Source organism: Hemicordylus capensis, chromosome 1 (assembly GCF_027244095.1).
Source record: "Hemicordylus capensis ecotype Gifberg chromosome 1, rHemCap1.1.pri, whole genome shotgun sequence".
NCBI classification, from domain to species: Eukaryota; Metazoa; Chordata; class Lepidosauria; order Squamata; family Cordylidae; genus Hemicordylus; species Hemicordylus capensis.
In genome coordinates, this window is record NC_069657.1 from 243,486,107 (window position 1) to 243,501,214 (window position 15,108).

General features: G+C 42.7%; 2 protein-coding genes across 6 annotated transcripts in view; one reads left to right on the forward strand and one right to left on the reverse strand.

Moving 5' to 3' along the window:
* The window catches only part of ITSN2 (intersectin 2), a 124,139-nt gene that overhangs the window by 105,267 nt on the left and 3,764 nt on the right, over window positions 1–15,108 (reverse strand). For 2 of the 5 annotated variants that reach the window (XM_053283882.1, XM_053283886.1), the window contains exon 2: window positions 769–839. In XM_053283882.1, the coding sequence (XP_053139857.1) occupies window positions 769–799 (31 nt within the window). In that variant the 5' untranslated portion in view covers window positions 800–839. Of the gene's footprint in view, window positions 1–768; window positions 840–5,723; window positions 5,848–12,814; window positions 12,831–15,108 lie in introns of those variants that run through there. The other 3 variants (XM_053283883.1, XM_053283884.1, XM_053283885.1) reach the window with 3 other exon arrangements.
* Window positions 1–15,108, forward strand: part of GCFC2 (GC-rich sequence DNA-binding factor 2) — a 102,194-nt gene that overhangs the window by 42,611 nt on the left and 44,475 nt on the right. The gene's annotated exons all lie outside the window — the stretch shown is intronic.

The window sequence follows — 15,108 nt, forward strand, 5'->3', positions numbered from 1 at the left end:
CAATCAGAAAAAAAAAACATAAAGGAAAATATTTAAAGAATTCTTTAGATGTTATCTAAATGTTATTTACATATTATCTTAGGCAATGCAAGGTTTTAGAATCCTTGAATGTCAAAAGATTTTGAGAAGTGCCATTTATGCTGGCATGCCTAATTAACAATGGCTGACATCCTGGCTAAATTTACTCAAGGAAGTCTCATTGAAATTAAAATGACAAGTTAAACATGTCTAACTTGTCCTTTTAATTTCAACGGGACTTCCTCAAGTAAATTTAGTCAGGATGTCAGCCAATGACTTAGCTTGTCATTAACAGCATAAATATTCAGAATACTGTAATATTTGTATTTATTTAATATTATATACCACCCTTCGTCCTAAGACCCCAGGGCAGTCAACAAGATAAAAACATAAAAACAGAATAAATGCTGCTAAAATTTTAAGAAGATCAGGGGGCAGCTCATTGGCTGAAAGCCTGTTTATGTTGTATGTAATATTGTTTATGGTAGATGCAACAAACCTTTAAAATACTGCAAAATTAGCAGGTGTTCAGGCAGTTTTGCCCAGTAGATTAAGCTACAGTGTATTTTTGTTCTGAATGCTCACAGAACACATGCACTATAAATACAATTCTATAAGCAAACGTAGGCGTTCTTCTGTAAGTTGACCAGAATCCTAAGGCATGCCAACCTCTGAGTTATTAAATGCTTTTATGATGTAGAAGGACAAAAGTTCATGGTCCCCAGAGAATACCCTAAAGAAGCTACTTACCATTCATGGCTGTAGGAATTTGAGACATCATGGTCCTGAATATTCCTTGCTAGCTCTTAGCCATCTGCAACCTAACAAGATTATACCATTAATAATGTAACAAGGGCAGAACACAGCTCAGCTCCTGTAAAGCAAAAGGAAATTCTGTCCCCCTTAGCTCATAATGTTGATAACAAACAATGCAGGGTTTCAGACCTCTGTGGAAGATGCTGAATTAATATTTGGGAGGAAGTGTAGGATTTTCACTAAGTATACAATGCAATCTTTAATACAGTAATCTTTTGTTAGAGGAAAATACCACCAATTTTACACCAAATTAAGTTTAACATATAAACTACAAATGTCAAAATATGAACGGAACTTGGAGCAAGAAAAAATATGGCTTGCAATTCCTGACCCGATGCCAGTGAGTCTGAGCTAAAATCCAGAGAAGTCATATTAGGAGGGTGGGAGGGAAAGTGCCAGTGAAAAAGCATCATATGCTAAAAAAAGAAATAACAAAATCACAGAATTCTAAAGTTGGATGGGAAATTGGAGGTCTTTTAGTTTAACCCCTTGCTCAGTGCAGGAAACAGCTACAGCATGTTTGCCAGATGGCTGTGAAGCTCCAATTTGAAAATCTCTAGAGAAGGAGAGCCTGCCACTGCATGAGGCAGACTATTGCACCGCTGAACAGCTCTTACAATTAAGAAGTTCTTCCTAATGACTAGACTAAATCTTCTTCCTTGCTTTTTCAACCTATCGGTTCTAGTCCTGCCCTCAGGAGAACAAGTCCTCTCCTTCTGTGTAACAGCCCTTCAGAGATTTAAAGCCAGCTATCATATCTCCTTTTAGCCTTCTGTAGGCTGAGCATACCCAATGGGTCCTCATGGGACCGGGTTTCCAGACCTCTCTTCATCTTAGTTGCCCTCCTCTGAAGCCTTCCAGTTTATCAATGTCCTTAAAATGCAGCAGAACAGAACACAGCATTCCAAGTAATGTCTGATCAGTGAAGAACCGAGTGGAAATATTACTTCTTGTGATCTGGACAGACACTGTCGGTGTCTGGACAGACACTGTCGGTGACATACTAACACTGCATGTGTGGAAGAACATTTCACATGCACAAGAGTGAAGAGTGATTTTTGCAGCTGTCCCCTTCCCTCTAAAGGTAAAGTTGTGCTGTCAAGTCGGTGTTGACTCTTGGCGAGCCATGTGCCTGTCCTGCGCAGTGTGAGAAGATGCCTTTCAGCATCTTCCTATATCACTGCTGCCCGATATAGGTGTTTGCCATTGTCTGAGACACATACCAGCCGGGATTCGAACGAGTAACTAGCTCCCTAGGCAAGTTACTTCTCTGCTGCACCATTAGGTGGCTTCCCTTTCTCTCTGCTGCCCCCTAAAAGATTTTCCTAAAGGTCCCCCAACTCTCAGGGATATATTTGGTGGGACACTGGGGACAGCAGAGGGAAGGGTTGTGTGCAAGAAAATTCTCCCTACTTGTGTGCAAGAAAATTCTTGCACAAATGCACACAACATTAGAGTATTGCTAAGCACCTCTGCTAACACAACCCAAGAATGCATTAACCTTTTTATCAGCTACAACACACTGCTGGCTTATTGTCCACTAAGATACCTAGATCTTGTTCATATGTATTGCTGCCCAGCCAGGTGTTTCCCATCCCATACTTGTGCATTTGATTTTTCTTACCTAAACGCAGCACTTTAAAGTTATCTCTGTTGAACTTCACTTTGTTAGTTTCGGCCTAATGTTTGAGCCTGTCCAAATTAATCACCCTCCTCCCCAGCTTTGTGTCATCTGCAGATTCGATAAGCATCTCCTCTACTACCTAACACAAAATAAATGTCAACTCCTTACCAATATAAACTCGCTCTTAAAGCCACACTGCTTAACCAGTTTTGATATTGGCAAATATAAAAACAACTGGAAGCAGCAAACCACTTGTTCTAAGTGTCCACTTATTTAGTTCTAAATGTTATTCTGATGGTAACATAATGTATGTAGAGTCTTAATTGAGATGTAGCTATTTTATTGCCATTTTGGATTCTTAAGATTTCCACATTTGCCACATCATTGTGTTGCAAAAGGCTGGTTTGCACACCAAACTATGCATCATTCAATGTTTTGTGAATGACTCTGTTGTTTCATAATATATTGCACATATTTTGTGCCCAAAATAAATTCCAATGGTCCCTCATTTTATAATTTTTCAATTGATATTTCTAAAAAGCTTTAGGATCAGTGTTAAACCTTAATCTCAATTTTGGCTGCATTAGACAAGGATTAAAGAGAGACTATAGTTCCCTGTCACACTATAAGGATTATACATGATGTATTTTAACCCCATCCCTTTAAGGATCTTGGAATATTTTCATGCTCTGATTTCAACTGCCTTTTTACTGGTGTTTCTCCAGTATCAACCCAGCAGCTTATGAAATGGGTTGCCACCCACAAAAGCTTATGCAATAGTAAAGCATCTTATGATATTTTCAGTTAGTCACCGAGTGCTACCTATTTCTTTACAAGGCCTAATCTTAGCCTGCACCAAATATTTCATCACAACTGATTAAACAGTGTAGCTGCAAAAGCAAGTCGAATGCTGGAAAGGAATTGGAGGTAGTCACCTTGGCTGTCACCTTTAGTTTTAGTGTCAAAGTTAAAGATACAGACAGATTTAGAGACAGCACGTTAAAAATCATAACAAATACTTATAGTAAACAAATGATCTCCTCAAAACTGGAGAAATCTCCCTGATAATCAATAGGAGGCAACCTGGCAGCAGTTCCTAGTGTGTTCTAGTCAAGGACTTATTCCTTGATTCAATAAGTCTCAGTCAAGAGAGTGAATTGAGGATACCCAAACAAAGGCTGTGATTTCTTTATTCAGCTGCTGTTGTGGTGGCCCCAACTAGGAATAAACTAGACAGAATTCCTGACTTGGGGCGGGGGGCATGTGTGCATGGAGGAGGAGAAATTCAATCAAATACATACATTGTCATATCAAACAGGAAAATTAAAACTAATTTGTTCACATCTTATTTTGCAAGCCGCTGCACAAAATCTTGGCATTCTCCTAGTAATCTCCACAAGACGATCCATTAAGAAATAAGCCATAGAAAAATCATCTGAATGGCCCAGACATTTTTTTAGATAAGGCTCAATCCAGATGGAGCGAATATCTTTATAAAAAGGACAGTAAAGCAAAACAATGGAAATTGTTTCAACCTCACCTGTGCCATAAACGATTCCTCAGAGGGACTCTCTTGCAGGGGCATAACTACCATTACGCAAGGGGAGACAGTCGTCTCGGGGCCCCACTACCTCGAGGGACCCCCCCAGAGGCACATCACATGACTCCCCACCCGCCTGGGGGGGGGGACTGGGAAAGGTGTTTGTAATATACATAATGTCAAAAATTGTGGGGTTTTTTTTTGTTTTTTTTTTTAAGAATGCTGAAGAAGAGTACAGACCCCAGGATAAAGCCCTTCGGCACCATACTCAAAACCTCCCATCAGTATGACGAGGTGCTATAGAAGATAAGCATGCTAGGAGTACTGTTTTCTAATCACTTTGTGAATCTACTTGATGGTATTATCAACTGAGCCTACATCTGACCAGTTTGCTAATCTACACTTTATGAGGAACTTTGTCAGATGCTTTGCTGAAGTCAAGGCAAGTTATGTCCACAGCATTCTACAATTCTCTACACTAGAAACTGTATTGAAAAAAAGAGACCAGATTAGTTTGGCAGGATTTATTCTTGACAAATCCATGTTGGATTCTACTAATCACTGTATCATTTCCAGGATGCTTATAGATTGATATATAATTTATTCAAGCATCTTTGTAATCTGTTCAAGTATCTTCCCTGGCATCAAAGTCAGGCTGACTGATCCATAGTTTAACAGATCCTCCTTTCCCCCATTGTTCAGAATCATGTTTATTAACCCATGGTCAACAGATGTTAAGTCTTCAAACATAAAAACAGATAAATATCCCCATAAAAATCATAAAACACAAAGGAGCTCCAAAGGCTGAACTATTAAACTTAATTTTAAAACTTAAAACATGAAGATGAAATTGCTAAAGACATCTAATGACTCAGTGCTCTTTACTTACAAATCTTTAAAAGTATGCACATAAAACTCTGACACTGTGAGGTCACTCACACAACCAATTATTTTGGGCCAGGGAGGGCTGGGGAAAAGGCAGGAGCTTACCTGTCACCCCACGCCATACACACACACAGTCTGGAGCTCAACCAGGGCTCCACCACTTTCGCACCCACACCAGTGCCAGGCAATGAGTGGTACGGTGAGGGATAGCTGGCAGGAAGGACGCCCAGCCTCTAGAAAGCCCACAATGCACTGTGCAAGCAGCACAGGGCATTGGGGGAATGCCTGGAGGCCAGGCCGCTCATTCCCCCCAGCTCTATGGTGAGTATGGCTGCCGGCAGCCCACTCATCCACATGAGCCAAGAGTGAAGTAGGAGGCATGTGCCCAGCCTCCTACCTCACCTTCAGCCCAGGTTTATAATCCAGACTACCTGGCTGAGGAGCACTGGGGTCTCCTGCAATCCCAGCGGTTCACACAACCAGTCCTACCTGGATAGTTCTAGCCCAGATAGTGTTGGTTGTGTGAACAACATTTGTCTCTCTTACATGTGGGTTGCATATTCCTAACTGGGAAAGCCATATTTTATTCATTCATTCATTCCAATGGCCTCCTGGGAAATGAGGCAATCAAAGGTAATACAGGTTCGCAGTCTGGGAGTACTTCTGGATTCCCACCTCTCCCTGGTTTCTCAGGTTGAGGCGGTGGCTTGGGGTGCTTTCTATCAGCTTCGGCTGATACGCCAGCTGCGCCCGTTTCTCGAGATAAACACCTCAAAACAGTGTTACATCTGTTGGTAACCTCCAGACTTGACTTTTGTAATGCGCTCTATGTGGGGCTACCTTTGTACGCAGTCCGGAAACTTCAGTTGGTTCAAAACACGGCAGCCAGGTTGGTCTCTGGGTCATCTCGGAGAGAACATGTGACTCCTTTACTGATGGAGCTACACTGGCTGCCAATAGGTTCCTGGACAAAATACAAAGTGCTAGTTATAACTTACGAAGTACTAAACAGCTTAGGCCCTGGGTATCTAAGAGAGCGTCTTCTTCGTTATGAGCCCCACTGCCCATTGAAGTCATCTGAGAAGGTCCGTCTCCAGTTACTGCCAACTCATTTGGTGGCTACACAGTGACGGGCCTTCTTGATCGCTGCCCCGAGATTGTGGAATGCGCTCCCTGCTGAGATACGATCCTCCCCATCTCTGGCAATTTTTAAAAACACCTGAAAAACCAGCTTTTCGCACAAGCTTTCTCAGCTTCCTAATATTTTTGGGTTTTAATCTCTGATTATTTTTAAATTGTTAAATTGTTTTTAAGTTTTTGTATATGTTTTTAACTGGTTTTATGTTATTGTAAACCACCCAGAGACGAAAGTTTGGAGTGGTTTACAGATAGATAGATAGATAGAAAGATAGATAGATAGATAGATAGATAGATAGATAGATAGATAGAATGCAGAGAACTTGCGTTTTGGGCGGTATAGAAATGTATTAAATGAATGAATGAATGAATGAATAAATAAATAAATACAGTCTTGCTTTATCTCTGTAGAAATTACAAAGCAACACCACATAAAATACAGTTTTTAATTTCCCACTGTCACAAGAACACAAGTGGATTGTTTCAGGGGCGTAGGGAGCTTGCCTGTGGCCAAAGTCCTACCAGGGGTTCCCTTGACCCTATTTTTAATCGTGCACATGAAGCACACACACCCCAAGCCACACCCCCTGCATCTGACATCAGTTGCAGGGGATGTGGCCATTACTGGGAACAGGATTAGTCAGCCCCTGAGAGTTTCCCCAGTCAGCAGTTCATTGAATTGCTGACGCTGACTTGAGGGAAAACTAGGGGCTGAATGGCCCCCATCTCCAGTATTGGCCATGCCTACCGCACCCGATGTCAGATGCAGGGGGCATGGCTACTGCCTGGGTCCTCATCTGCATTCAGGTGAGGGTCCTCATGCCCCCTGCATTCAAACCCTCTCCCATCTATTCAGATCCCCTCCCATCCTCCCCAGTCAGAGTTAGGTAGGAAGGAGAGGGGTGAGCCTCACGCTCCCATCCAACAAGCACTTCATTTGCCAGCTGGGTGTTGAAGGAGGCAAGGCAATGCCCTAGCTGAGGGCAAGGAGATGCCTTGGCAGCTCCCCCCAGACCCTGGTGGCCGAGGAAGGGTCATCCCCCTTGTTTCATCGTCCACACCCCTGGATTGCATAAGGAATACTGGCAAGGAATCATGTGCATGATGGGAAGCAGCCGCCATCATTTTGAAGCGAGAGCATCACGTCCACAATGTCCACTGGACCTGCCATTCACCAGTCAGTCCCCTAATCCTGACTAAGTTAAAGTGTGCCATCAAGTCGATTTTGACTCCTGGCGCCCACAGATCCCTGTGGTTTTCTTTTGGTAGAATACAGGAGGGGTTTACCATTGCCTCCTCCCGCACAGTATGAGATGATGCCTTTCAGCATCTTCCTATATCACTGCTACCCAATATTGGCATTTCCCATAGTCCAGGAAACATACCAGCGAGGATTCAAACCAGCAACCTTCTGTTTGTTAGTCAAGCATTTCCCTGCTGGCTGCGCCACTTAAGGTTAGTCTCCTGACTAACACAGGAGAAATTCACACTTTGCACCCCACCTACCTGGAGATGACAACTGAAAACTCTTTGAACTACTGACAGGTGTCAGTCCCGTAGTCACCTCTACCCACCAGGGCATCTCACCTCCTTATTGGCTGAGGAGCTTTCAACCCGAGCCCCGTGGCCTCTCTCTGACTAGTGGAAGGGGCTCACCACCCTTCCAAGTGCTTTCCCTAAGAAACTCTTTAAAAGTTGTCTGTTGCCTTTGTTAAACACCCCCTATTTTCCATCTACTTGCTGGAACACCCTTCACTAAGATATGCAAGTGCTTTGCTTTAGACTTTAGAATGTGTTAGGAGTTAGAAACGACTTTTGCTTTATTTTCCTAATGACTACCTGCTCCCTTTCCCCACCTTGGTTCGAGTGTTCCCCCTAAGGCATGCACGTGTGCGCACACTCACATTCTGTTGATGTCTGCTTAGTTAATTTTAGATCCTGTTCAGGTTGAATCGGGAAGGCCCCATTCTCAATGCATGGGTGCGCACACACTGCCTTGATACTGCCGCTCAGAACAAAACTCATTCCACACACAGATGAAAAAAAATAGAGAGAACATTGCTTAGTTCCCATAGGTTAATAAAGTAATCTTTTAGAGAGAACAATCACATCTCTCGTGCGCATTGCTCAGAGAGACTGGAGTTGTGACTCCCCATGAGCTGACTGCTTGGTTGAGCTACTTAAAGGGAAGCTTAACTGAAGGGTTAACTAAGCCTGGCTCCCGCTCTACAGAGCGAGGGGATCCTCCAAATGTCGGTTGAGACCTAAACTTGAGTTCTCTCTGGAAGCAGCGAGTGGTGGCAGCAGCTACCAGACTCTGCACTGGAGCAGGGGTGAGTGAGTAAAGCTGCCCAAACTCCAATGCAGTTCCTTTACAAATACCATCATATCTCTTTTCCAAAAGAGCTAAAGAGAGGTCATTAAAATACCATAAACACTTTCCTGTATTTATGAATGAATAACAGCCTTATGTAATTACCAAGAACTCCTTGTGGGTTTATGAGAAACGCCAAGTGTGATGGAGAACAAGTCTTCCAAGCAGAAGCTAAAGAATGATTTCCCCCCTCTTTCAAGACTGGGACAACATTTGCCCATCTCCAGTCCTGTGGCATCTCACCCATTCTCCAGGATTTCTCAGAGATGATAGAAAGAAGTTCTGAGAGTATTGCCAAGTTATTTTTGTTTCCCAAGATGCAATTAATCCTGCCCTGAAAACTTTAAAGAAGTTCACGTAGACAGCTCAGTCTTTATCTACAACTCTGACCCCTCACTGTCCATGCTTGTTTTGTGAGGATGGATGCAGTTCCCCTTGGGGGAGAAGGCAAAGGCAAAAAAGGAGTTGAGCATTCAGATCAGCAGACTCCACCCACAGCACCACTGTCTTGTTTGGATTAGGTTTCCGCTTGTGTGCCATCATCCAAACTGCTTCCAAGCATCAGTTCAGAATTTCTGCCGCCTCTGGGGGAGGATAAATGATCGGAAGCCAGAGATAGAGCTGCGCCATCAGCATATCAGTGAACCTTCAATCCAAACCTCTAGATCACCTCTCCCAGCAGAGTCCAGTAAATGTTGAAGAGATCGGGGAGAGGATGGGACCCTGAGGCAACCCATAATCCAGGGCTTGATGAAATTCAGGCACCAGGAAGTGAGGGAGGCTACACATTTAACTGTGTTGCCTACAGACTTGTTCAATGATTGCTTCATAGCAATTCCACCCTCTGAGTATCCCCTTCTTCTCCTTTAGCTTCACCACTTAGACAAACAGCATTACAAGAAATAGATTGCAAGAGCAACAGTTTCTGGCCAATGTAGGCAAGGATGACTCTGTGCTGGAGGTGGTGGTAATGGGCAGGACGTATTGCTTGCCACAACTTCAGAGTAGGAGGAGAGCACACTTGCTGGCTTAGAGGGAGCAAGGAGGCCATGCTACTGCTGCATGGAGAGGAGGAAGTCGTAGGTTGGGTGTTCATCTCCCAACAGGAAATGACTGCTGCCCCCTTTTCCTGCCAGCCTCCCACTCCCAGAGCATGCTGTGACATCTGTCACTGCTGCTGTTCTAGTTTTGTGTACTCTGTGATCCACTGACCCTCTTGAGCCATCTGTGCATTATGGACATATTTTGGTGACACACAATGAGCTTCAGAGGGAAGGAAAGATTGACAGAAATCACTCTCACACAAGCAACAACATAGTGTTGGTCTGGAACTCGCACTGCTGCACATGGACAATGTTAGTCCAGATGTCCAGTTTATAAAATTCATTTGTATCCATGAATGGATGCCAATGCAACATTAGGCAAGTTAAGCCATTTCAAAATTGAAATTAATGTGTTTTAGGTGGTTATACTTAGAAAATGTGTGAGGCAGGCAGTACATATGTTTTACTGATTTATTATTTTAAGAATTCTTTCCACAAAAAGTTTTGCATTTGTTTCAGAATAGCAGTTAAAGTATATGAAGTATCTTTATTGATGATCCCCCCCTCCAAATATTTCTGCTTGGCTGTGTGAAAAGCTTTTGAGATACAGTGTGGGAAATTAATATGGTGGAGGGATTTTTTATAAAAACTTATACATAGGTCAAAAACATCACAATATATTTAGGGCAACAGGAAATTTCTTTTAAGAAAAAAAATGCAGATTTTATGCTAATGATGGGGATATTTGCATGGAAAGTTTCCCAAACCTTTTCCCCATTCAACTTTTTCTGGAAAACTCACATCTTTGTGCTTGAGCAGCAGCAATTGCTACCCTGAGTTCCTTGAAGGAAAGGTGGGATGGGAAGGTAACTAACAACAACAAATTCCTAGAAAGAGAATCTGGCAAAATGCCAGTCATTACCTTGAGTAATGGACCTATCAAGACACAAAAGACACTCTCAAATGTGTTGTTTTCTAGTCCTGAGCTGATCCAACCATTGCCACCGCCATCTCCCTAGCACTGCACTTGCCTGCCTCTCCCCACCAGCTCTTCCAACCCCAAGATGAGTCATGTGGTGTGCTAAGCCAGAACAGCAGCAGTGGTGACTGTGGAAGGCATCAAAGTGTGCTCCAGGAGGGGAAGGGGAAAGCCAGCATGGTGTAGTGGTTAGAGTGCTGGACTAGGGCCGGGGAGACCCGAGTTCAAATCCCCATTCAGCCATGAAACTAGCTGGGTGACTCTGGGCCAGTCACTTCTCTCTCAGCCCTACTTCACAGGGTTGTTGTGAAAGATAAACTCAAGTATGCAGTACATTGCTCTGGGCTCCTTGGAGGAAGAGCGGGATATAAATGTAAAATAATAATAATAATAATAATAATAATAATAAAATAATAAAAGGTGGTATGGAAGAAGGAAGGGAGAGGATTTCTTTTTCAAGGCCTTTTTAAAAAACCCTCTGTTTAAAAAAACAATTCTTTTGTTGAAGCCAAAACAGAGAGAGATGAATATTTTCACAATATTTTCACCATGGACAGAATATACTCTTCACCTAATGGCACAGCGGGCAAATGACTTGACTAGCAAGGCAAAGCTTGCCAGTTCGAATCCCCGCTGGTATGCTCCCAGACTATGGGAAACACCTATATTGGGCAGCGGTGATATAGGAAGATACTGAAAGGCATTATTTCATACTAAGCGGGAGGAGGCAATGGTAAACCCCTCCTGTATTCTACCAAAGACAACCACAGGGCTCTGTGGTTGCCAAGAGTCAACACCGACTCAACGGCACACTTTACTTGATGGTGAAGTGGGGCACATGCTTAGCACTTTATTCATATGAGTGTTTTGGCACTAGTCTTCCTGACTAGAATATTCAGAGGCAGAACAAGAGGAAGTCCTGTTTCTGTTCTACATGTTTTACTTGTAAAAGGGATTAAGTAGGGGATAAAATAATGTGAAATGCCCAGGGATATTTGTGTACGGGGCAGTATACAAATGTACTAAACACATAAATAAAGAGAAGCACATTTGTACTCCCCATCACACAATGTCCTCCACTAAGTCCTGTTTCCCCCCAGGTTTGCTCCTAGAGCCAACGGCAATTTGCCAAGGCCTGCTGTAGACCACAGCCCATGGGGTGGGACAGCAGTCACCCAGCACCATCTTCTGAGAATAACTGATCAGGAAGGTCCAGAGCCACTGTAAAGATCCAGAGCCATGCCTCCAGCTCTCAGCTGGACAAGGCAACTCAGGAGGATACCGTCATCAAAGGTATCAAAAGCTGTTGAGTGGTCTAATAGCATCAAACAGGATTGTACTCCGTCTATCCCAGCACAAGTCATCCAGCAGGGCGATCATCAAGATCACCATACCCAGGACAGAACCAAACAAGAACGGATCAAAATAGCCAGTACCATCCATAGCGACCTGGAGCGGAGATAGCACCCCTTCTTTCAGTGTTATGACTGGAATGAGAGTCCTTTCTTCCTTGTCTGGCTCTGGCTATTTGTTTGGCGGCATGGGGTGTTACCAGGAGGCTTTACAGACAGGGCTCCTACCCCAAAATCTCCTTCAGAAGAGAGTGCGTGCGTTCACACACCAGCCAAACCTACCCCGAAGTCCCTTCGAGATCCTTGGATCCATTCCACACACAAATCGAGCTTTGTCTTGTGAATCAGAGCTTATCTCAAATTATTTCTGGGTTTTTAAAATGCTGGTTTTAAGCTACTTTTTCTGAAAACGCGGAGCAAATAGGGAGAGGCACTGATGCAGAATCATTAGCATGATAAGAGGGATATTGTCTTTGAAATGCAGAAATAGCTCTTTAGTCATCTCTTTCTCCCTCCCCACCCATTGGCTAGAAGGAAAACATGACAGCATGCCATGTGAACTTGCAAAAACAAAAACCAAGAGCAGAGGGGAGGGGCTGCTTCCCTGAGTGTAATTCAAAGTGGCTTTGCTCAACAAAGAATAAAGCCATGTGCGAATAACTCCCTGGAGATTTGAAACAGGAGCCATCTGTGACTATAAATGTCAATTGCTGTACTCCTCCACTGCAGTGAGGAGGGCACAGAGGTCTTTTCCTGATTGCGAACTGTGTGCAAAATGTGTACTGTTCCATTATTTATTTCACAGATTTATATCCCATCTTTCCTGATACATCACCCCTATGCTGCTAACATTTCAAACATACTACACCACAGAAAAAATAAGACAAAAATTACTAAAACAAGGTAAAAACCATTCATAATGAATTTTAGGAGAAATAAATTTTCAGATTCTGTTTAAAAATGGATAGGAAAGGAACCAAGCCAACTTATCTGGGGAGAGAATTCTAAAGCAATGGAGCCACCACAAAGAAGGCCCTGTCACTAACCAGATCTCACCCAAAGGCAGGCCTAGTCCCAGGGTGTAGCAGCAACATCTGCTGAAGCTTCTGAGCGGTCTTCAAAGGTAACCTCATGTAGTCTAATCTGGATGTAATTAGACCATGAGTCAGTGAAGCTACGGTCTATCCATGACCCATCCTGGAAAAGAAGGAAAAGACAGGACAGTGCAGTGTACTCCAGAACCCCACTTTCCTGTCTTTCTTTCCCCCGCAAAATGGGTGATGGACAAATGGTGGCAATGGTCAGGCTGAGCAAGCAGCCACAGTATACAGAAAGCTGGAACAGCAGCACTGGTGGATGTCACAGGATGCCCCAGGAGGGGGAGGCAAAAAGGGGAAAGGGGTGTCAGTCTTTTCCTGTTGGAGAATGAATGCACAGTCTAGGACTTCTTTTCCATGCCTGGTCTGTCCATTACACCAACAACAACTGAAACACTCCTGGCAGCAGCCAATATTTGGATGAGCAAGAGCAGCTCTGGATCCAGGATAATCTCTAAGATGCATAGCTGGTGTTTCAGGGAGAGGGCAACCCCATCCAGAACATGTCTAAGTCTAGCAATCAAGTTAATGGTAAAGTGTGCTGTCAAGTCGATTTCAACTCCTGGAGCGCACAGAGCCCTGTGGTTGTCTTTGGTAGAATACAGGAGGGGTTGACCATTGCCATCTCCCGTGCAGTATGAGATTATGCCTTTCAGCATCTTCCTATGTCGCTGCTGCCCAATACAGGCGTTTCCCATAGTCTGGGAAAGCTAATGGTACCCACAACTAAAAGAACTGTCATCTTATCTGTGCGTGAACTGATGCCTTCCCTGCACAGCTAGTGTGAGGACATTCTGTGCACAGTGTCATGATGTGGAGGGATGTTACCACAAAAGCTGTTGGCATAACCGGTGTTGATGTGTCAGATTTTGTTTCTGCAGCTACAGTATTGGGCTGTTAACTTTGTGGCTAGCTCTAGCATAGCAGCTACCTGACATAACGACTGTCCTGGCCATTAGCTCAAATAGTATCCTTTTTATCTCTTCTTGTCCATGCTAGATTACATTATCATTACTGGAATGATCAAAGTATATTATCAGGTTTGACTTTTTAAAATTGTGTTTAAATCGGAGCTCAAAAACTTGCTTCTTGTAAGTTTTTCAGTTTGTTCCATTTTCAAGAGCCTCTAGAAATCTCTTTACAGATTCTTTAATGTTACAAAATTAGTTGCTCAAATGGTTTATTAAAAATGGACAATAAGAGTATATATTTTACATTAAGAAAATCTATAAAATTACTAAACATTAAAAAGCAAGTACTTTTACAGAGATTTTAAAAAGCAAGTACTTTACAGAGATTTTGTAATAGTACAGATGGTGGTAGAAAGGCGATGACTAATTTTCAGTTGTAAAATCTGGAATAATTGCAACACACCACCTACGAGAAAGCTACTGTGAGAAATGTTGCTCAGCAAATCCTCAATATGTCAATTAGGGTTGTCCTAGTTATTTAGGGAAAAACACTTATATAATCTTCTTATGGTTTGCATGGCATATGCTGTCCACAAAATGCACTTTATAAAGTTAGTAATATTTTGATGTTCATTTCTCAAAAGTCAGGTTTCTAGTCATGGTTTCATATGACACTGAAGTAATGTAACAGAGGCACTGAAATCAGTAATCGCAAAAATACCCTCTTTTTTCTCTTTGCTATGTTTTAAATTTTCTGTTTCTTGTTCAGTATCACAATTTTAAAGGATTGTTGCTATTCTGAAATAGTGCAGGGTGGGTTTTTCATTGTCAATTTGAGGCACTATTCTAAAACGGCATCCAAGACAAAACACAGACAACACTTCCTGTGCATAGCAATCACCTGTGGGAGAGGTGAATGCCCTGCAGCAAATAACTAATCCATGACAGGAAGAGAAGGCATTCTCAAGAGCCTTTTTATCTCTTTTCTGTCACACCATCCTGCTGTCGAGAGAATTTCCATTATCAATAGAATTGAAATATTCAACTGGTAGCAAGTGTTATTTTCTGTAACACAAGCATAATCATTTCCATCATTTTAAACAGAATATGACTTTGGATTGACAATAATTATATGCGATTTCCTTTTATGTTACAGTGTACTTTTGTTGGCATTTGCTTTCTTTAGGTGAATTTCTACCTTACTAACAAGTGGAGCTTAACAAACAAATGAGACTTGCAACAAAATATTGCAGTGCCTCCCCAGCCCCTAAGAGACACGATCCTATTCATGGCTTAATCTATCTTGGAACGGGAGCCTTATAGTCAGGCTTC